Raw genomic sequence first — 24,528 nt, 5'->3', positions numbered from 1 at the left:
ACACTAGAAATCAATCTACGAGCGTTAGGAAAATGATTTTTCTTCCACGACCATACCCATCTCGAAGCCTAATGCACAGTAAAACTAGATAATTAACTTTTAATATTATACAAAAATAGTAACAAGTTTTGTACTAAATCCGTCCATTGTTTTGTACATTGAAGGCGCGGGGACGCGACGTTTTACCACCAAAAACAACCTAAAAAGTTATACAGATATTTCTAGAACAATTTCTCCCTCCGCAAGATTGCCTGCCAGTTCACAGCCATAATTCTACAGGTACGAACACCTGACATAAATACCTTATTTACACACAATTTTAACATTATCTGTCCGAAATTAAATGCAGACTAATAAATTATGGCAAACAACTCACTGCTACGGTGATATGTTTTTATTTCAATGAAGCAATGACTCTCTAAACAGACAGTCGCGGCCCAGCGCCGATCTACTCGATTAAAAAATAATGTTCAACACTGACACCGTGGAGTCCGAGGATCACTATTTAACCCACAAAATACAAAGAAGAAAGAAGCTTCTATGAAGACCACAACTGCATTTCAGGCAGCAGGGCATAGACAACTCACGACTATAGACAACAGTTCACCAACCACAGATGTAGAGTGTCTACCGTAAGCAAGCCTCGAGCATTTCGACAAAGAGCTTGTTCATGGGCGCGCGTCGTTCTCTATGGACCGTGGACCAGAATCGGCGCACGGCCACGTCGGCGTGTCGTAACGCGGGCAGCACTAGTAATAGTTGCTGAAGAGCCGCATTTGCGTTGTATGTCCTGAAAATTAAAAAAAGAAGTCAGTTTAGATGTAAACGTGTCTTCTTGTAGTCTGTCATTTTTCGACTGTTTTCGTAAAATTTTAAATAGTCGTGTAATAGTTGTCGACAGATTGATAGATTGTGAAAGAAGGTAAAATTTTGGCAATAATTCCTGAATGGTGAATGTTATCAAAGTCAAATAATCATTTATTCCATAGGTAAAATTTTTACACTTGAAAACGTCATTTTTTAAACTCCTGCCCGTTCACTGCGCTGACCTCCCCCCTCTGACACGAATGAGCTAGAAACTCTAGGGATTGCTCTTTTCAAATAAAATTAAAAGCTATGGAACACATTTTAAATCATATTTGTGTGGAATCTAGACTCACGTTGTCTTTCCACGCATCTTTATCTAAAACATACTCTTCAATTTTGTAATATCACTTTTCAATTAAAATACTTTTAATGTAAGTTTTAAACTTAGGATATGATATTCTTAATATATTATCCGGAGTCTTATTGTAAAAACGTATACAGTTCCCTATAAAATAATCGTTTACCTTAGTTAAACGAAATCGTGGTACCATGAGTTCGGACTTAGTTCCAGGGTTAATATTATGGATAACTTCTTTGTTAACGAAATTATGTATATTTTTACGGGCATACAAAATATTTGAGTAAATGTACTGTGATGTCATGATACCAGTCTCCTTAAACTTTTCTCCGAGAGAAACCCGAGATCCTAAATGGTACACAGAACGAATCGTTGGTTTTTGCAACACAAATATGGTTTGGATATCTGCCGCTTTACCCCATTTTATGGTGTTCTAACTTACTTACTAATTGCATCGTTGTATTCTTTATTCTTATTGCGACAGTTGTTCGATATTACATCGACCACTCTTACGTAAAGTATCGTATGTCGAAATTGCCAAGTTTACAGGGGAGCGTTTTAAAGTTCTGAATTCACTGAAATGAACATAACACGTGTATTTAGCGTTTCTCAGTTTTATTCGAGAACGAGTTTTAAAGTAACGAGCTTTGCCAAATAAAACTGAGAAATGTTAAAGTCACGTGTTTTGCTCATTTCAGTGAATTCAGAACCTTAAAACGCTCCCCTGTAAACTTGGCAATTTCGACATACGAGACTTTGCGCAGGAGGGGTCGATGTGGGAGTTAGAAATGCTGCGGCAGGTACCTGAGGGCGTTGACGGCGTCGTTGAGTGCCTGCAGGATGTGGTCGCGGAACTTGCGCAGCGCCGCGTGCTCGTCCAGCCGCGCCTCGGAGTTGGCCAGCGCCAGCGCCTTCAGCAGGAAGCACTCTTCGCGCAGCGCGCCCGCGCGCTCCAGCCGCCGGCACACGCCCGCCACCTGCGCAAGCGCTTCTTAGCTCCCACGTCTCTGCTCTGCCGTGTCCGACCACAACACCGCAAGGCGCTTAGCAAGAATCTTTCGGCTGTGTTTTTTATTTATCCGGGTCAACAAACAGTAGACACAATTAAAACTTAAAAGTACTGAAGAATAAATGATTACAAAATAGTTATTTGCAATACAAACCAATTAAACCTTGGAAAAGAAATATATTCATTTATCAATAGCAAAATGATAATAGCTAGATAGTTTTCTTTAATCTCTAATGTAAAATGTAACTTACGTGTATCTTTTTATGTTGTTGACCTCAAAAATCACAAAATACCGAAAAATCCTTTACGCAGTTTTGGGTTGACACGGTTATACTATACTTGGCATGGTACTGGTTTGAGTCAAGTCAGATTGAAGAAATTTTTCTTAGGGTTCAATACAAACTAGTGGTGTATTTTCCCAAAAAAACATATGATTGAATGTCATAACAGTCCTGTTGAGTAAGAAAAAATTAAAGGCTCGTATTGCGTTCTTCGCTTAGAAATAGCTTTTGAAGTTTTATTTAGCGTGAATTATAAAATAAAATTGTTTAGCTAAAAGCAAGTCAGAGAGAAACGAGATTTAAAGTGATGGGACAACAGCGAAAAAAACCTTTTTAATGCCTTCATCGTTTTCGTTCAGTAACTCCAAGTTTTGACACGTGTCAACGTCAAATGCGGATAAATATTGGAAAAAATAAGGAAAATATTTTATTTTTCTGAAAAATATGATTTTTTCAAAATGTAATTTTTTCCATGACCCAACACTATGTAAATGACGTAAAACATCTTTATATTGAATAAATAAATATTCAATATAAAGTGTCGAATACATTTTTGGTGGTCTTTGTGACTATAGTTGCATATTATGTTATTTATTCCACGCGACGGTGCGGTGGGAAAATTAACTGCGTAAAAAAAAAACAACACAAGCGCACCTATTTTGCATAATTAAATAAACTTTAACGTCTGTTTCATAGAGCGTATTATATTACGGGTGTATTATATTAATGTACAAAATACTCAAGTGGGCAGGGACGACAAGTCGATTTTTGTTTTCCTAAAATACAATGTTTGATTTGATGGTAATTTCAATCACTATTTCGTCGGCTTAGTGCTAGAAGTCATTAATTGCCATATAAGCCTACTATTTATATATAAATTACTTGAATCATCTCGTGTTCTTAGGTGAGTCAACCGTGACCATGGGACCTGGGGGTCTACTCTCGATCTCCGTCCGATATCCGTCCGAAACAATTACTGTCAAATAAGCAATATTTGACCAAATGAAGAGACGCGTGATGCGAATGAAGCTTCATTCTTGATACTTGTCTTTTAATTTTGTCGAATATTACGACCCCTCCGACGTAAAGTATTGTATGTCGAAATTGCCAAGTTTACAGAGGAGCCTTTTAAATATTCTGAATTCACTGAAATAAGCACAACACGTGCCTTTAGCATTTCCCAGTTTTATTCGACAAAGCTCGCTACTCACATAGAGTATTATAAAATCCTAGATATCGGTTAGATGATGTATTAGATGATCACTCTATTTGAGTAACGAGCTTTGCCGAATAAAACTGAGAATTGTAAAACGCTTCCCTGTAAACTTGGCAATTTCGACATACGATACTTTACGTAGGAGGGGTCGATTACTTATTTGACAGTAATTGTTTTGGGACGGAGATCGAGAGTAGACACCCTGTAAAGGGCCCGAAACGTCGGTTTGTTTGAAAAAACAAATATACGCGATTTAAATCCGGAAAAATAGTTGTATTTCCTACATTAATCATCGTTACTTAAATCCCATTTTTTAATGTTTCGCTTCGTGCCCGTTGAACGCTAACCATTGCATAGTATCTACTAGTTCATGGTCGTCACTCTCAAACCGGTCTTCCATGTACATTTCGTTCCACATATTCTTTTAAGGGAGTTAAAGTGTTATACAGCTTAAGTCCGTCCGAAAAAACTTTACGTCCCGTGCAATAAGAGCGAAAAAGACGCGAAACGCACATCTTTTTAGTAGTGTTGCAACGAATATTCGGCCTCGAATACCGATTAACGCACGTATGACAATTAGCACGCAAATCGTATTATGGCAAAAATTGTGCAACCGCTCTCTGATCGGCTCGTTGTCACTACGCTACGCCAATCGCGTTAATTCTCGAGTAACTCACATTTGGTTTATGACTTTTTTGATATCTCAGAAAAAAATCATATTTTCTTTGTTATTTCAAATAATTACTATGCTTATGCGAAAAATGTACAATGTATGTTCAGCATTAACAATAAGTTACATGAGAATTTACTGCGTTGTTTTTAATTCTTCGTGCTGTTTTCGGTATTCGACTGAATGACAAAAATAGGCCGAATAAGTTCAAATACCGAATAGTAACCTGCAACTCTACTTTTTAGCTCTTATAATACGGACATAAAACATTTTAATGTGATTAAATAAATAAAAACAACTCACCTGTGCAAACAGTTCTGTGGCGCCAATTTCCCTGGCCTGCTGCTCATCCAACGTGAGGTCAGTGGCAAAGCGCAGGCGCACAGCCGAGGAACTGGCACCCATCGAGCGATACGCGATCGTCAAGCTCAACATCTCTGCCCATGTGCTTTGTAGGAGACGCATCTGACAACAATTGACAAATTCATTCCAAGTCTTAACTATTCGAAACTTCTAAGTGTATTATTCGAAATTCGTAAGATCTGCTAACTCGAACTTCAAGTTCAGTTGGTAAGAGCGGTGGGCCCGGTGTGGCAACAGACGCTGGTTCATGTTCAGCTCGATGAAAGGAATTTTTCTTTGTTTTAACCGATTTTTGTATCAATAATAATAGGTAACAAACTAGTGGAGTATTTCCATCAAAAACATAATGATAATCATGGTAGTAAAAACGTCATAATGTTCAATAAAATAAGTATTCCAAATACACCCGAATACAAATTACCATGTCCAGTAATTATTAAATTTATCATCTTCATATCATGTATACCATATATTGTAACAATTTGAATTAAGAACAACGTTTATTGTTTTGTTTCGATTTCCATGTGAACTATAGGGAGCAGTAAAACTATTTTATTTTTATTTTAAGTCTTTAACTATTTATATATCTGAGTGGCTCTGCAACGTCTCGTTAGTCTCTCGGTATCATAAAAAAAGCTAAATTGCATACATTTGTTGCTGAGCTAAGTCACCCACGAACATGAAACTTGTAAAGGGCCGGAATCGTTAATTTGTTTGAAAAAACAAATATACACTATTTAAATCCGGAAATTAGTTTAATTTCCAATTAATTAAGATTTCAAATGTAATATTGATGACCAGTCTTTAAACTATATTTATACAGGCTGTATATTTAAAAGTGAGACATATTCATACATGTCATAGTAAATCATGTTACAACTTAACATAGACTAAAATAAAATTAGGATATGGGATAGAACAAAAAATAAATCAACAAAATGTGTTTTCAAGTGTACATAGGAATGAACCGTTTCCCTTTACGCTTGATTTCGAGTGCAATGGGAATACTACCAAGCGAGCGCCGAGTGAGACAGCAACAATAACAATAATTTCAAGTTTACGTTTTAGCTTATGTTAATTATTTTTTACTTGAACTATCATCGAAATGTTTTACGTACTAAAAAGATAAGTTTATGATTTAGTAACTGGTTATCATAAGAATTGAGGTTTTTGGCGTAGTTAAAAATGTGAAATCAAATTATCTACAATGATTAATTTTTTAGTTATTTACAGTTTATTTACACTTACGTGGTACGGAGCAAGTGTTCAAAATGTCCACCGTTTCCCACAAAGCATAGTCTCACACGGCATAGTAAATTTTGTTTTAAATTGTACAACACAAACACATTTTGTCTCACAGTATAAAATGCTGAGATAATCCTCTCACGCAACACTTCGACACTGTTCACCTCCTCTGCGTAAAATCCGATTTGGGAACATTTCAATAGCTTGCCTCACACTATCACCACTTATTGCGTAAAGTCGCACCATCTCAGTCAATTCGACGTTAGAATAAATATCCATTTTGCGGCGATCGGGCGAGCGGAAGTAGAAATAATTTACGTGTCTTCGTTAGATCAAGGTCGCGCGTGCACTGAGCTATTTCGCGTATGAGCTCGCGCCCCCACCCCCGACCTGTGCTTTGTATTTCGCCGCCCTGTCGCCACCTGCCGCTGCGTTGGAGCAATAATAGTGATGTGCATAGATTTCGACAACTAATGTTGTTTTCAAGTAGTAGTCGATAAAAAAAATTAAAAAAATATTTTTTGTAATTTCATTAGTTTATTATTTCTTTGGGTTCAGAATCAGGAATATAACGCACTCGATAAGTATGTCCCACTTTCAAATATACAGCCTTTATAAGCAATTCTCGCAAAATTCTCGCGCTGCTCTAACACCAGAGAACACACCTTATCATAACCATGAACCCAAGGGGACTGCTAATCGGGATCGACTTTTCGATCGATCGGTATTTAGTTCCTATTGGCAAACCAGATGTCGCGACGGCTACCAAATAGCATTTTTGTAATTAATTTGTTTCACATTGACACGATGCAATTTATCAAACACCGAGTATATAACCAGAAATAGAGACGGAATAAGGGTCGTACATTCCTGGGAACTCATCAGTGATACATCACTTTTATATCAACTCTCGTTTGCACTGAATATATACCGTGTGTACGTCTCCGTATATTCCAAAAATATTCTGCATTTATTGTAATAAACATAATATCTGTAATGATGGCGTGCTGTTCCATTCGCTGCTGTGGGGAAAAACAGCAAAACACCTAATAACAAAACAAACGGAATCAAATTTCATCGGTAATTAAATTTCAAATATGTAAGTTTGCAATTTTCGTCCATTATAGCAAAACTCAAGTAAAACAGGTCGATTTGAAATGAAATATTTGACGACACTCGTCAATTGCTTCGAATACGGGATGGCCAATCGGCGCGCAGTTGTCACCGTAATGATTTGGTAGAATAGTTTTCAAACAAATTAAATGACATTTCGTCTTTATTTCTGGTTATATACTCGATGGAACTAACCTTGACGGGGGGAAATCTTAATAGATTACCCCTGAGCCCAGGGAGACTCAGGGATTATGTGGGGACTCTCCAAACCAAACTAACCACAACCAAATAATTTCATCAAAAACGTAATTTTTCTAGAAAGTAACCAATGCTTATTACCCCAGAAGACAGTTGTATCTATTCAAGTAGAACGCAGTCATCAGAGACGACATATACTTTCCGTGGCTTTGGTTGTGAATTCTTCTTAAATTTTTGCAACCTGACAGGTTAGTTATGACAAGGTGGGCAGACAAAGAACTTGTTGGGCTATTACAAAACGGCTTTGATTCGTTTCTATTTTTAAAATTGACGTTTTGAAGCGTTGTTGACAACTGTACGCGTTGCTTTTGGCACGAATTCAGCGATTGATACCAAGAACTCATTTGCGAGAATGGATAATCCGTTTATTTTGTAACAAAGGTTTTTGTTTCGCCTTCAAACGACGTAAATAACAATTGACCTATACCGGCCCTGTAATTACATGTGAAATAAATAATACTCGATCAAATTATTTTAGTAGCAGTAGAACTTGTGAATGTCAAGCAGTAATGCGAGCATTACTGCGTTCCGGTTGTGAAGGGTAAGGGTGCTGGTGAAATTACAGGCACATGGGACTTGTCGACTTATGTCTCAGGGTGACGGGCACAGTGGCAGTGCCCCTCAGATCTTTGCGATTCAAAGCTCCGAATGGCACTGCAACTGCTATGGATATACATGTCGCGTACCACCAGGCGCGCGACTCGTTTGTCCTGTCACTAGGTATTATAAAAAAAAATACTCTATCAAAATAAGAGACGCCTGATGCGATTGAAGCCTCATACTTGACATTGTTTTTTTAAACTAGTCGAGTATTACTTATTTGACGGTAATTGTTTCGGACGATGAAAAAGAGTAGACCCTCAGACAATAATAAAAAAGTGGGGCAATTCCCGAATGTTCGGTACATTTATGTCTACACTTCCCTCGGAGCGTAGGGTTGTCACTTTATTATTTTAGCTGTACCTATAGGTTGGAAACATAATTTGAAAAATATAAGGGCGCGTTCCCATTATGTCGTAACGTTTTATTTATCGTTGGAAGACTGTCGCGTCTACCTAACCTAACAAATTTATTTAGGAAAAATAGTGACAGACATAACATTAATACGAGGAATAAAAATAAACTAGCTGTTCTTAATTTCATTTAAGTGGCAATGTATACGCTTCTATAACAAGAATCCGGTTGATAAACAAAACTTGCCTTTCACGAGATGTAAAACTATAGTGAAACAAAAACTTTATACCAAAGGTTATTATACAACTTCTGAGTACTTGGATGACAAAAAACCGTGGTAGTAAACCGTTTAGCTCATGGAGGTAGTCTCGATCTCTGATGTTTCAAATAATAAAAAAAAAATATTGTAAATGTTATTTACAAAGAGCAACCCCTAGAGTTTCTTGCTCATTCTTCTCAGGGGAATCTGCCTTACGAATGAGGGATAGAGTTTAACCAATGTGACCTTTTCAAGTGTAATAATGGTTACCTATGAAATAAAGATTATTTTGATTTTGAACCTATTCTTATGTTATAACGACTATCTGTCGTGGACGTGTATTGTATGTTGTACGACTGTTGTGTCTGTTCCGGCTAGATAGTGACAATAATTTATTGGTTCACGGCACCCGCCTTGTCGTTTGTACGACAGAATCGTTTGAAGTTACGATTATCAGTCGTCATATTTTTAACGTGACGTTTTATTTATCGTCAGATGACTGTCGTTCTAGCTCTTCCCATTGTCACGACAGTCCGTCGTCGTAATGACGAAAAAGTCGTGAACGACAGTTAATCGTGCCGTGCTATATGTGAACAATCTCATTTAAATATTCAACCCACGACACTTAAAACTGCACGACTATCTGTCGTCACGACAAAATGGAAACGCGCCCTGAGGGTAATTATTAATACAAAAATCGTGCACTTAGAAAAAAAATCCTTTTGTGAAAAAAACGCTGTTGTGAATGTTTGAAAATGAAAAATGTTTATTGAACAGTGTTTAAATTACATATTATTTGTGTTCTGTTAAAATCAAATTACTTTATTGCTATGCAATACAACAAACAAAATATGACAAAAGTATCAATGACCTAGTTACTGGAGGCTATGGAGTATATTGCCCTCGCTTATATTCTGCCATAACCCGTAATGGTTCACACAAAAAATCAAGTAAAATAAGTTTTTACTTAGTAATAGTAGTACGGTGTAGTAAAGATAAGACTATATGAATAGTCTATCTGCAACATGTGATATGTTTGGTTAGCTTGTAAACTTAATTGATAACCAGGCTATATGAACCACATGTTGCAGTTAGACTATAAATACAGTCTATCTATGCTACAAAGTGTAGTAATAATGTTTTTAGCATTTTTAGGTCTTCCAAGTTTGCTAAAACTTCCCAAGCTTTTCATAGAGCTTTTTAAAAAAGCACCTTGCCGCCATTATACATAGACATTTTAACGACGTTACAAATTTAAAATGCTAAAACAGCTGTTCAGAAACTTTTATATGTCTATGATATTAGGAATATAAACAATAGAGCGTTGGTAAATGGTAGGTTGACGGTTTGAATTAATGTTGCGGCATTTACTCATGAATGTTTCGTAGTAATAACCTCTCGCCGCCGTAGCAGGTGCTACAGATAATGTCGTCGTAGACTTCTAGACAATGTCGTAGTAGACCTCCAAACATCGAAATACTATTCTCATTGAGAGAGCAGTCAGGATTGACGAGACTTGGACCCATGGACCACTTGGACCATACCTGATACCTAAAAGCCTGAGGACTCTTGAAAACATTGAGTAGCAGGAAGAGCTCCGTGTGAAAAAGTTTGTCCAGGGAAGTACGGCTACCTCACCTATTTCTGCCGCTAAGCAGTAATATGGGCATTACGTGTTCTGCTTTTAAAGAGTAAGGGTGCTGGTGAAATTACAGGCACATGGGACTTATCAATTTATGTCTCAAGGGTGACGGGCACAGTGGCAGTGTTCCTCAGATAATTGTGATTTAAAGCACTGAGTGGCGCTGCAACTGTTATGGACAGGCGTGTCGCTTACCACCAGACGCATAAAAAAACTCACCTGATCATTTAATTGCAAGTCAGTGAATCCAGGGATCTGTTTGGCCCAGCCGATAACGCTGACCAGTTCTCTGTCATAGAGGTCTGCCAGTAAGGACAATGTTTTGGCTACAGTGTCTGTCACGTTAGCTGGCGCCGCACCGCAGGTTAAGATTTCTGGTTCATAGGAATTTAGAGCTTCAAGGACCTGGAACGATGTTTTGATGCATAAAGATCTTGCTAACCATATATTTCCAGGATCTGTATTATGATCGATAAAAAAACAATTGGTGTCTGTAAAGTAAAAGACAACTTGGATATTCCTAGGATTCGTGTCACGCTACCACATCGATATGCCGAATGGCTAAGGAGTAAATTCCCTGCCTGCAGACTTATTCCCTGAACGCTACAACTTGGGCCTTTTCAATGCGTAAATAAGCATTATTTATACTCAAGCCAAATTCGATGTAGAACAAATGTCAAAGAACAAAAACAAAAATCTTAGGGCTTTCACTTCAAGACTGGTCACCACAATTTTTCCCCGAAATTCGATTACGCTATTGAGAATCTTGATTGTCATGTGTGTGATGAATTTTATTCAATACAACTTTCAAATCACCTGAAAATAACATACAAAGTACCAGTAATTAATTTTATAAAACTGGGTCAACCCTAATGTTTGTTTTCGGTAGCATTTCAAGATGGTGGATAAAATATGTAATAAATTAATATAAAATAAAATCTTATTGTTTCTTTCCTTCTACTATAACCCACTATTTAGAAGTAAATGTTAATAGGATTCAAAAACTTAATTAGTTTACTCAATAAATAATAAGTATAAACAGATACATTTATAATCATTGGCTAGGTATGTATTACTTCTACATAAACCAATTACCTTTTTACCTATTTAAATTCAGGCAGTGGATAGCGGTGGTCTAAATGAGCTTTAACAAAAAAATTTTATCTTCACCTAACATCATTGGTTGCCTAGCAATGTTTTGTTATTAAACAGTCCATGTCAAATGTGGCTTGAGTATAGGTGCGCGTGCTCCGTCGTCGACCGCACCGTCACTTTCCATCAGGTGAGATGGACGGAGTACAAATGCGCACTTTTTAAAAAAAACGTTAAATTTTTGTTACCTTAATGTCATCGAGCTGTGGTCTTGGTTGATGAACGGCAGGTGCCTGGTCAGCCACGCGGCGGTACTTTTGTCTGCCCCCGCGCACACGATCTAAGCGCACGCCTTCGCGTAGCATGCCCATGCGCAGGCATTTCCGGAATCGACACGCTTGACACGCTTTCCTGCGCCGCTTGTTGATTTCGCACTCGTTTGATGCTGGACACGTGTATTCTATGTTGCCCTGGAGAATAATAATAATGCACATACTCATAGCCCGCATCAGAAACCCTGTATCGCGGGTGCCATGTCCACAGACATAAGCAACCACAAATTATGAACACTTAAAAATAATAAAATATTTTACATGGCCCTTCTCTAAGCTTATTTCCCCATCTCTGTCGGTTAAGAATTAACCGATAACACTGACTTAGTAGACTATTTATTAATACGTAATCTTTAGTGTAATGAATTTTGATTAATCAGCATACAACTTTAGAAATAAAAAAATCATTCATAAAAATATTCGACTGACCCGAGCACGTTTTATTAAATCTATTGGAGTTTAGAAAGGGAATACCCCTTTGCAAAAATAATAATTTTTTTATCGGTTATGTCTCTAAAGTACCGCCGTATCTATCACCTTTGTAAACAACAAGTACCCTTTTCGTCACGAAATGATCAAGAATGGTCCTTCGATCGGGATGCGTTAAGAAATCATCACAAACCTGTATGGTCCGTTTGAAGAACGCCTTGCAAGCTTCGCAGCTGGCCACTCCGTAGTGGTAACCTGATGCCACATCTCCGCAGACCAGGCACTCCCTTCTCGGAGGGTCGTCATCTCTGGCACCAGTGGCCGCTGCAGCAGTTGTAGAGGAGCAGTGTTGCTGCTCCGGGCTGGTATTCCCAACTACGGTTTCAGAGGGAGACACGCAGAATTTGATTTCTTCTTTGGGCTGGAGATCCAGCTATTGAAAACAAGGAATGGTGGATTCAAATCACAATACCTAAAATGTGGACTAGTAATCCTTGAATCCTGGCCTATAAAAAATCCAAGAGAAGAGTATACGTTCTAGTAGTATCTCTACAACTTCGAAAAAAATTTTCAAGAGATATTTATACAAAGTCAGATATTATACCTTTAAAATTTAGCACGTATTTTATCCTCCCAGCTTTATTTTTTTTTTTAAATATAATGATGCTTAGTAAATCACCCCATTACAAGTTAAACTGATTTTACAATTTTAAAATGGTTGAGAACCTTCTTCGACGTGTAGATTTCATCACGACGTTTACTTTTACCGTTATTCAAAGGTCGTGCTACTAAACATGTACGTACCTTTGAAATTAACGGTACATGCCACCAGACAAGGATTCAAACCGCAGACCTCTTAATTGAGAAACAACCCTTCTAATAAAGGGTTAATGACGAATGATTTTGTATTAAAATTTTAAATGTGGAGTTTTTACCTCTGGCTGCATGATCTGCATATGTCTCTGATGAAGAGGCTGGGTAATATGTGACTCAGGAGGAGAATACACTGGTGGAGGTTCTGCTTCCTGCTTCACTCGACGGATCATCGGTTCAGCCGTGCCGTTGACGCCGGACATTATATGCGCCTGCGACAATGTATTAGAGCCATTAAACTATGCCACTTTGGATTTTTTAACCTCTCAGAGCCTAAAAATTGCAAAGTTTCCGATGTGACTGTTGGCAACCCCAACACAAATTTTCAGGGTTGGCATTACTGCCAAAATAAACAGTATTTGTAGATCACACGCATTGACTTACAAATAAATGAACGACGGGTCTAATACAAAAACCACGAAAAAAATGTCCCAAGTCAACCTATTTAAACGTAGTGACATGTAAAGGAATATGAAAAAGCTAAAACATTGAATTTAAATTGTAATGTCATCGCAGTACTCTCTAATTTTGCTCGCAACAATTGAAAGGCGCAAAAAAACACCATTATATTTCTCCATAGTGAGCAAAGTATAGGATCTCGAGGAAAACTGAAATAAATACATTTATTATGCCATGCCATAAGAAATGTACCGATGTTTCGATTTTTTTAAATTCAAATTCAACGTAAAGCCAAATTTTCATAATCCTGAAAACCGATTCATAATAAAACCGTTGTGCTTTAGGGAGTTTTGGATGCTTATTACAAAGAAAATACTAAGTTAGCTTAGGTTTGTTTTGTAATATTCTAAAAAAAAACCTACAAAAATACTTTCGGGATTATGGAAATTCATGCAAATGTTATTTCGGGCAAATGTATTTTCGGTCTTCTGATTCGTAACCCCAAGCCGTAGAAAAAGTACAACAATATTTGAAAGTATTACTAAATTAATACATGATTAAAAAAATATTTTAATAATAACATTAGCATCAAAGCGACTGTATGAAATTTTTGTTCTAAATATTTCAAAGCTTGTGTGTATAACGCATAGAATGATAGTTTCATATCAAACGAACTGTCACAAGTGAGGCAAAAATCAAATTCATGTAGGCTAGTTTTAGTAGTAAGTTAATTTTCGTTTTTAGTGAATATTTATATAAAAATACAAGTTGAAACGCGTTACTTCCTTGTGGAATGTGATGTTAGTACCTATTTTATGTTTGTCTGACGTATTTTTACACTCATTTACCGCACATTTCATCATTTTTAGCTAAAATTCTTGATCTGTTCGCGGTGCAAGTTGAGCTTGTTGAACAGGATGGTAATCCTGTTTTTTCACTTTAGTTGAGTAACTTTTACAAGGTTTTACTACACAATACGGCATCATTGACAAGCGCGCTGTCAGTCGAACAAACGAAGACTAAAGCGTGAATGACGCTCTGTATACGATTTTCACGCCCTATAAGTTCGGACACTTTTTAGCGAGGACCCGAAGTCCATATAATTGTAAGTCAATGATCACACGACTGAAAGTGCCAAGGTACGGCATCATGATGATGCTAAAATAAATAGTTTTTACCCAATTTCGTGCCTTATTTACGTTTAAAACAAGTTCAATACACCAGCCAAAAGTCGGAAACCTCGAACAGCGAGTAAGAAGCGCCGAATCCTACGTAAATTCAGCGACTCGTGAGAAAAATCTTACAAAAAAAAATGTAACGATTTATTCCGGAACTAAATCCCGAATATTTGGTTCAACGTTTCTGGTTCTTCACAGTTCCATTGTGATGGCTTACTGAGATGGTCGTAATCAACCAGTTTTTTTTTTACTGTTATATACTTTTTATGTACATCAAGTGACGGGACGAACAAGTCGTGCGCCTGATGGTAAGCTACACGCGTGTCCATAACAGTTGCAGTGCCACTCAGAGCTTTAAATCGCAAAGATCTGAGGGGCACTGCCACTTCGACCGCCACCCTGAGACATAAATTGACAAGTCCCATGTGCCTGTAATTTCACCAGCACCCCTTACCCTTCAAAACCGGAACGCAGTAATGCTAAGATTACTGCTTGGCGACAGAAACTCTTTCACAAGGAGCTCTACTGCTGTTGTGTTACCGACTCATCCGAAGAACAGAAATCTATGTGATTATACAGCGAAAAGAGGATAAAACAAATTCTCGTTAATCTAAAGGTGTTTTCAGATTTTTTGTGCATTTATTATTTCGTTTCGGAAAAATAAAATCGAATAAAAGTCGATTTCAACTGTGGATATCCACAGTCAAGAACAACAAACGAAATGTGCAATGTCTTGAGAATAAGCAGCATCTTGCACATAGGTCCTTGTTGTACGGATGAATCGTTACGTTTTGTTTAATATTAATGCAAACCGCCCTATTCTGAACTATAGTTACGAAACAAATGAAGTAATAAATCATCATCAACGTATAATAAAAATATTAACAGTGTTGGCAGTTGTGGATTGATAAAACCCAAGAAAATCTTGCAAAAACCCACGTAACGAATTATTTTTACTCGCAGCTACTGCGAAAACAACTTATCTATCGAAGATATAAAAGTTTCAAGGATGCTCGGGTTCATTGGACCAATGACATTGTCATGTTAATGATAAAGTATACATAACATAGAACGTTTAATATACATCCATAACATACGTAGTTACGCATTAACTGGTAGGTACATCTGTTTTATAAATAAGTAAATAGGTTATATTACAAAAGATCATGACCCACCAAAGTATAAAAACCATATCCACGGCGTACAGAAATGACATATGGCTATATTTTTATAAAAAAAAATAAAGGAGTACCTTACAATAGTATGTGGCGCTTTACTGTGAGTACTGGGAATTATGGAATAAAGAAACATTTTTTTACATAAAAATGTATGTTAGTGTAAAATATTTGTGTTTTTTTATTTATTGTTGATCAGTTGATCATCCAGAGTATGATTTCGGTCTTATTCCTACTACAACTAACCGCGAATTGTTCGTGCATGAGTGTGACGATATTTATTTTGATAGAAAGTCTAACAATGACCTAATTAGGGTTTTCGTACAATCAAAAATATGTTTAATTTTAAATCCTTATTGCCCTATTACATGTTAACCCCGCAAATTTTCAATACTTTTCTTACATAAAATAAAAAGTGGTTTATCACTGTATAATTTAAAACGAATACGGTTTTTGTACGCAAACCGTGCATCAACCGGGTCAGATTATGGGCCATGATCTTTGCATAAAAATTTGGGACAATGCATAACATTTCTTTGTTGGGGTAGGCAGTTGGTAGCATTACATAAATACGTAAAATTTTAAATATTAGGTCTTACGCCTCATCTCAAATAATAAAAATGTTTGTAAACAGTTACGTGATTTAAAATGTAACAAAAGAATCAAAAACAAAAAGTTTTAAAATTACGCATATCAAAAGTGTAACGACTCCGTGCACGTGTTCTGTAGGATTATATTGCCGCAAATTTTCCAGTTAACGAACGTCACATACTGAATGCAACTCGGTTCCTAAGTAACATTAGCAACTATGATTCGCGTGGTTGAAGTCGTCTAAAATCGCCACTCGTGAGACCCTATTTAAAATTTCTAAAGTTGACCACTTTAAAAGGAAATATGTTACAAAGGGTGCCTTTGAAACTTAGCGGCAAAGCAAGGACGAAAAGATCGATACAAAACGTAAAACTTGAAAACATGAACTTTTTCAATTCGCCGAGGTACAGCTACAGAATAGACCAAACGTGCCGAAGTCAGTAACATTATCGTAGGTCCGGGAAACTCCGTCATCGCATCACGAGACGCAATTCGTGAATCACCGTGATATTCAAGTTTTTTTTTGCTAACACGACATCTTGAAGACTTGACAAAGAGTGGAATTAATAATGACAGTTGTAGTGCCACTTAAAGCTTTAAGTCGCAAAGATCTTAGGGGCAATGCCACGTGGACAAGTCCCATGTGCCTGTAATTTCACCAGCATCCTTGCCCTTCAAAACCGGAACTCTTCACAAGGAGCTCTACTGCTACAAGATGTAGTTAAATTAGTATTTTTTTTTTTTTTTTTTTTTTTTTGTGACTTGCGACTCGACAAAATGACTGCACCGCGCCTGATGGAAAGTGCGAATACAGTCCAGAGATGAGAGTAACGGATGGAAAACACAAATATCTTCACTCCGTCACTATCATTTTGCCGGTCTGGCCAAATGCACTGGATGTACACCAACTGATCCCTGAACGCGATTCGCAAAAGCGTTTCACTGTGGAGGGTTTTCCGCCGTGTGTACTGTGGTCGCTATCCAGTCGGCACAGAGCCTACCACAATGCTAAGCAGATGGACACTTGTGACGCCCTCGGTCGCCTCTTACGACCCCCACGGGCATGTATGGGGAGGCGACAATGTATTCTTAAGCCGTCGCCCCACGGCTAAAAATTATTATTATAAATGTAGATGTAGTAGATAAATAAGAAAACCAAACAACATTGGGACTAAATCTTTACCCTGACGTAACCAGAATTGTAAAGCATAAATATCTCCGACATCATTCCCAAACAAGATTTACGTTGGAAGAGTTTAGCAACCTAAATTCGCACTTCCAATAGGAGTTTCTCATAATAGGCAGCGGGGTCGACGACCGCTTGCCATTGGTTTCACCTTCATAGAAAACGTCAATTCGGCTAGCCGGCGGTTAGGTGCTCCACTCAACTAGGCCTGGGTTAGGTAAGGCTCGAGACATGACGACGGGTATTTTAGTTTCAATTTTATTTGGAGGTTAAGTGTTCGACAGAATTAATGGGCCTATTTTCTGATTAAGATTTGTTTGCCGTATTCTTAATAATGGGCCTTAATGTACGTAATAAGTAAATATTATATGGTATTTCACGAGTTGTGAGTAGTATTGGTAATAAAAGTATTTTTTCAAAACTAAATCGCTTTCGGGCCGTTTTCAGGTCCCCTGTGACTGACAATCGTCAGTCACCCGTGACCGTGGGATCTGTAAACATTAGCAACTATTATCTTATTATCATAACAGCAAAAAATACACCATGGATGTGCAGTTTTAAAGTACAAAGGTACAAAATCCGGAATCGAAGTATTTATTTGGTTAGTTAAAATATTTCGTAACTTTAGTCAAGAGTCTGAAACTAAATGTAAAGTAAAAACAGTGCTTGTGATTCATAATGCTAATTATATTTAAAACCGACCGCAAAAATATCGCCTTATTACGTCGAGACATAAAAACGAAAGAGAAAAAAAATTTGGAAGACGGAAGTGACATAAAATATGGTACATCCAATTTCATTGATGTGACATATAAGAAATAGGTGTTAACCTACCTTAACCTACCCCACACGCCGATGACGAGGTCATCAATCGCAAATAGATATAGACGCTAAAAATGCTAAAGCAGTCGGCTCACCGCCACCCGTACGATTGTTTTGTTTATGAAAACCGTGACCTACTCCACCAACAAGTCAATTAGACACTGCTTCTACCTTCGACATTTACATGCATTACCATTGCACAATGACAATTTTTCAAAAATTTCACGGGGCCCCGTTTGTAAATGTAGTGAAGCCGTTTAAAGTTTATTCAAGTGTGCTATAATGTACACAGCACAGCCGGGCCAGCGGCTTATTACTCATCCAATGCTAATGTGATATGGTGTTTTACGACTCCGGTATCCCTTATTTTTTGTTGAAATTCCCTTCATCAAGAAAATCCAATCGTAAAACATAAAGACAATCGAATTATTGAAAGTAACTTACGACGAATGGATTACGCACAATCAAAGTCGAACTAAGCAGATACCAGTGATTTGTAAAACAGATTTAAAATTCTAATGGCGGAACAAGTAGCTAATAGAAACAAGTACCGGGTCACTATTGTCAGCCATCTTTGGCATGTCTGGACGTCTAGCCGACAGAATCGCACGTTCTGTTTAATGCATAATGTAACAGTATGAAAAATTATTATGAGCTCACTCCATGTAACCAGTAAATATGTATGCCAGATCCTATGGAAATAGGCTAGACAAAAAAAGATATAGACCGTAATGTAAACATATACATATAATGTTGTCTCTTACAACGTTAGCCAAGGCCTACGCAACGGCCGATGACGTAATCTAGTTTGCAAGCGATTCTTTGCAAAGCACCTAAACGAAACAAAGCATTTGTTGTGGTTGGTCAGTGCCAATAACACAATGACGACGTAGTGAATGATAACATGATAAGAATTGATAAAAAGTGAACTAGATTAAAGATAGTTACTAATGTGATTAAATATAGAAAATGTTTACTTTTATTGCTAAATAAAGAGGCCTGCAAAGCTCAATTTTTTTTTATTACTTGTGCCAAGTTGTTATTTTAGAACAGGAATAATTTCAATAAGTTACTTGTTTTTAAATAGCTTTAAAATCTGTGTTTGATGTCAAAGATTGAGTTAGGGAGACAGACAGACGGGAGGCGTGTAATTACGTACAATATAAGGCCCAGGAAAATCATGTCGCGCCGTCTAGCCATAACAGACATAGACATACGGTAGGTCGGGCTATGCCCCGAAGGCTATGCCCAGGCAAATTCGGCGGCTGCCGAGATATAATGTAGGTAGCGGGGAGGTGTAAGAAGCGTCGGCGCGGTGGCCGGGGTTGGCTGTACCGAGCTAGGGGTGCGGGCGGGGTGCGTCTAGACGCCTCGGCCTTGACCGCCTCGTTTCCGCGCGACCGCGAGGTCGCTCCGACCCTCAGCCCACAGACCGACTGTGGGGCGACGGCGGCGTGGAGAACGGTACATTCCGTACGGTGCGCATCGACGGCCTCACGACGCAAGCAGAATACGACAGATTACGCCATACGATTACACGTACACAAAGGAATTAAAAATAACACAGAACGTTACGCAGTTATTGAGTTTGCAAGGTTATACAAATTCAGTATCATAAGATATCATTCTTTGTTCTTATTCAATTGTACATAATTTAAAAATTATTACAAACTAAGTAAAGGTCTCCATTTAATAGACAAATCAAACTAAACACAAGAATTGGCAAAACCATACAAAAGAGGGCATTAAAGCAGTTCGCATGCCTATAAAATTCGGTTAAACAACAGCAGGCGTGTAGAGAAAGAACGTAGTGTCGCAGCGGTCTGTGAACCCGCACGATTCGACATTGCGCCGCCATTGAGCCGGGCTAAATAATGCAGATAGCGAAAGGTCGACGACCAACACAGCGCCCAATATCACCTACGCGAGCGAAAAAGCACCTGCCAAACAGACGTAGCGTTACATAACAACTAGTAGCGTACTGACCTACAACAACTGCGCACAACATTAACACTAGCATTTCGTTTGTAATGCAATGATTAATGTACAATTGATACGCTTCCATCATACCCATTCACAAAGTACACCATGTACTCTAGAAACTTGTTGGAACTTAGGACTCCGTCTAGCCACACTTGGGTAAAAACCAAGGTGCAATAAAGTTCAAATATTTAGTAAAAACTAAAATCAAAGAGGCCGCTAAATTGCCTTTAGGAAACGACGTGAGGTGAGTCGGTTGATTTACGCAGATGTCGGCGGGAGGGTAGCAAGCTGTGCGGGACGGGCGGCCGAATCTCCGCGGGGTGACATTGCGCGGGCGTCGAACTCGGTTCTACGCCGACCTACGCCACGCTGCCAGTCGGCGCGCGCCGACCTACACCACGCCAATAGGCGCGCGCCCATCCCACCGCTGCGCCGCTGCCGCGGAAAACAATCATCACAACCTGAACCTCCGAATCTTAAAGTGGGGTAGGTCGTTTTGTTCCAACTAATCAACTTATCTTCGTTTAACCACTATCACTTATCAACTTCAACTGCAGAACGTTTACCATGCTGGTTTCCCACGCAGAGGTCTCGGGTTCGATTCCCGGCCCGGGATAAATATTTGTATGGCCTACATTTATTTCTCTCGTGAGTTTGGGTATAATTAGTGGCTGTCTATGTGCGTGCGTGTCCATGGCACCTCAACACAAGGTTTCCCTAGCGCGGGGCTATGGTGTGCGTTAGAAAAAAAAATTTCATGCAGTTGAAGTGGTTTCAGATAATGACTACACGCTTTAACTGCATGCAGTCGAAACCGACTCATGAGACCGACGATGCTGCAGCCTAAGCATTATATCAACGAGCCTAGATAGACAAAACAACACTTTTTGAAATAAAAAATATTTTTAATAAAAAAACGTATGTATTGTTTTACGTATATACATATGTATACGTATGTGTTAGAAGTTTATCATACGTGGTAGTAAATAAGGAAAATGGCACAAAATATGTTCAATACTACAGAGAAAATTTCATCGAACGCCGCTACCGCGGAAGAAAGCAAAAGTGGAAGTGCTTTAAGCCTCGATTACTATTAGAACCGATGTCGCCAAAACTCATTTTTAATTTGAAACACTACAAAATCTTGACAACGATTGGTGGTAGGCTACCACCACTCATTATCAATCAAGATTTTGTAGTGTTTGAAAGTGGAAGATTCAAATTTAAAAAGAAATAACAAATTCTGGATACTTAATATAATTTAAACTTTACCCTGTTGGCATATCGTTGAAAGTTCAATACCAACCTATTATTGCAAGTTACGAATTTAAATTTCAATCAACGTGCTGCCATCTAGCGCTTAATTGCTGAACGACGACGGACTGAAGTTATTTATTTAGTTCTCCGAAAAAGAATTCGTTTCGTTTCTTGTAACAAATATAAATAAATAGAAAATTGATTAAAATAAGACTTACCGATGGTATGAAAACTACTACGGGTAACATTTTCATTTTTGCACTTCAAAACAGCACAATAAGACATTTTTCTACAATTTTAGAGAATTTGCGCGAAAGAATGACATAACCATACCATACAATTTGGTAGCAATAGAGTCAATCAGTAATGTCAGCATTACAGTGTTCCGGTTTTGAAGGGTAAGGGTGCTAGTGTAATTCCAGGCACATGGGACTTGTCAACTTATGTCTCAGGGTGACGGGCAAAGTGGCAATGCCCCAGATCATGTCAGATCTTTGCGAATGGCACTACAATTGTTATAGACAGGCGTGTAGCTTGCCATCAGGCGCACGACTTGTTCGTCCCGTCACTTGTATTATAAAAAAAATACAAAGCGAAAATGGCGGACTAAAGCAGGTCTAACGAGACCAACTGTCGGCGGGTGTTGGACTATCTAACCACTTCTACTGTGCACAGACCGCTCTGGTAACGTTTCTGCTTGAACAGAACTAACTGCCAAATTTTCTGTGCACCCATAGGCTCCAACGAGGCAAAATGAGACCTCTTCTACCGGACACCCACGTTGCGTCACACGTCGCAGACAAATACGTGTAAATAATAATTTGTCATTAGTTATTTATTATATTATTATGTATGTTACTCTATAAGGTATGTACACATAGGTCTTTTTTCAACCGCAATATAAATGAATAAATGAATAAATAAAAATAATACATTCAGGGTGGTGACGTCGTAAGTGATCCAGGTTTACTACTGTAATAGGCACATAGCACTGCTGAAATTGACCTGATCCTCTTGCAGTTCTCGGCAGCTCAAGCTTACTTAAGGAATTTTGTTACATTATTATGTTTTTCGCAATATTTTTCGTATTCATATAGTCGTTTTTTGTTTTGGTTTCGGGACAAAAGTTGCCTACCAGACGTACCATTCATACTCCCTGTACGTACGGCGTACGCAGGGCAACAATTAGCGAGAACCTTACGCCGTTTGGCAAATGCTTTTACAACGATGGCAAACGCGTCCCATCGTTGTGGGCTGCAAGCTATTGGCTATGGCCATCGATTCGATAAGTATAGTTATTTCACAACAATTATCCTTGCCGAATTGATAGTTTTTTTATAATACCATGTGACGGAACAAACAAGTCGTGCACCTGTAGGGTGAGTAAGCGAACCCCTGTCCAAAGCAGTTGCAGTGCTATTCAAAACTTTATATCGCAAAGTTCTGAGATACGAGCTGATAAGTCCCATGTACGTGTAATTTCACCAGCACCCTTACCCTTCTAAACCAGAATGCAGTAATGCTGACAGGCGGCAGTACTTCTCTGAGCGAAATCTTTCACAAGCAACTCTAGTGCCACTAAATTTACAATATCAATTGTATGTACTTCCAGGCCCGTTTATGATGATGTTGGAGACTTTAGATAAAACAGCCCTACTTCAAGCTGTACAAGAAGCATAACCCAAACAAAGAGATATCAATAATTAACATATTTACAAAAACTACAAGATACCATTTTTTACATCCAAACATATCCAATCGTGCATAATGGTTACATTCATTAGTAACCACACAAGGCGCAAAAAATAGGCAAGAATGCCTAACCGGAGTTCATTGACACAAAGTCTCCCGTGACATTGAGAAGTCTGATGCGGGAACAATCAAAGTTATTTTGGACTTCTTATAAATTACGATAGGATAAAAGCAATGTAGAAACTTGTACATTCCAGTTTAAGGTATTCTCTAATAGTGACAGACCTAAATGCCGTCATTAACAAAGTTAAACACATTATAATATTGAAAAGCAAGGGATGTATTACGCACATCGGAACCAACAAAGAAATAAGGAATATTAAATTAAGTTTAAATTTACTTAAATATTAAGAAGTGAACCTACAAAATAAGCGATAAAAAAACATTAGACATATATGATATTCTACAGGTATGTTGCTACCTATTAACAGTCGTGAAGTGGCCTAACGCTGGTACTGTTTCGTTTATTGGCACCTTAGAAGAAAAACGCATAAATTAGAGCAAGATAGAACGTGTATCAATAATAGTAAAACAGACCGTTACAGAAATATTCTTTCAACATTTGGTATTCTCGTCATCGGGCACACAAACGGTTAAAGCTACAATGTGCAAGAGATAGTGTTACTAGATTAATTTAGTGATCTACACTTAACCGTCAAAGATAAAAAATGTTTAAGGTTGTTTATGTACATGTTTCGGATGTAATTTCCGTCGTAAACTTAATTTATACCACTACATTAGCGATAAGTCGAAAAAAAAACATCGCGCTTCTTCGTCGTGCTCGACCTTTCAAAAGCCATTATCCGGGGCAAGATGCATTACTGTTCTCTTTGTTTTTGCCAAATGAAATTGTGTCGACCAATTTTGTTAGACAATATTATATCATGTTTATATATGGAGCGATCCAACATTTTGCTTTGGTATTAGATTCGATCACTTAAGATTCAAGTACTTTTACTAAAGTACTCAAGCACTCGTGAATAAGGTTATCCAGGTATTTTTTTCCAGGGCTTGGTAAACCCAATATTAACTTGTGCAGTTATTTATAGAAATTAAAATTTCACATTTTCCTGCGAGGCGTGATGAAGACAGGTGGAGTAGAGCGACACTCTCCTCCGTGGTCGAGCGATTATCATGCTGGACTGCCACGCAGAGTTCCGAGAAAAATTTGTATGGCCTACATTTATTTCTCTCGTGAGTATGTGTGATGTGTGTGTGTGTCTACGCGATACTGGGTTTACCTAGTGCGGGGCTAAAAACACCCTTGACGACCTGACGGTTTGT

The 24,528-nt window shown here is 38.1% G+C and overlaps 1 protein-coding gene across 1 annotated transcript in view; it reads right to left on the bottom strand.

Annotated features, from left to right (window-relative positions):
• LOC113226483 (steroid hormone receptor ERR1) overlaps positions 1–24,528 on the bottom strand; it is a 42,730-nt gene continuing 18,202 nt past the window's right edge. Inside the window, exons 2-8 of the mRNA XM_026459116.1 lie at positions 12,964–13,113; positions 12,222–12,461; positions 11,516–11,737; positions 10,395–10,580; positions 4,645–4,806; positions 1,970–2,142; positions 1–790 (exon numbers count right to left, since the gene is read on the bottom strand). Coding sequence (XP_026314901.1) covers positions 628–790; positions 1,970–2,142; positions 4,645–4,806; positions 10,395–10,580; positions 11,516–11,737; positions 12,222–12,461; positions 12,964–13,113 — 1,296 coding nt within the window. The 3' untranslated portion in view covers positions 1–627. The remainder of the gene's footprint in view (positions 791–1,969; positions 2,143–4,644; positions 4,807–10,394; positions 10,581–11,515; positions 11,738–12,221; positions 12,462–12,963; positions 13,114–24,528) is intronic.

This window comes from Hyposmocoma kahamanoa, unplaced genomic scaffold (genome assembly GCF_003589595.1).
Source record: "Hyposmocoma kahamanoa isolate Upper Pololo Valley unplaced genomic scaffold, ASM358959v1 192, whole genome shotgun sequence".
Classification (NCBI taxonomy): Eukaryota; Metazoa; Arthropoda; class Insecta; order Lepidoptera; family Cosmopterigidae; genus Hyposmocoma; species Hyposmocoma kahamanoa.
This window is presented reverse-complemented; position numbering and strand designations above follow the sequence as displayed.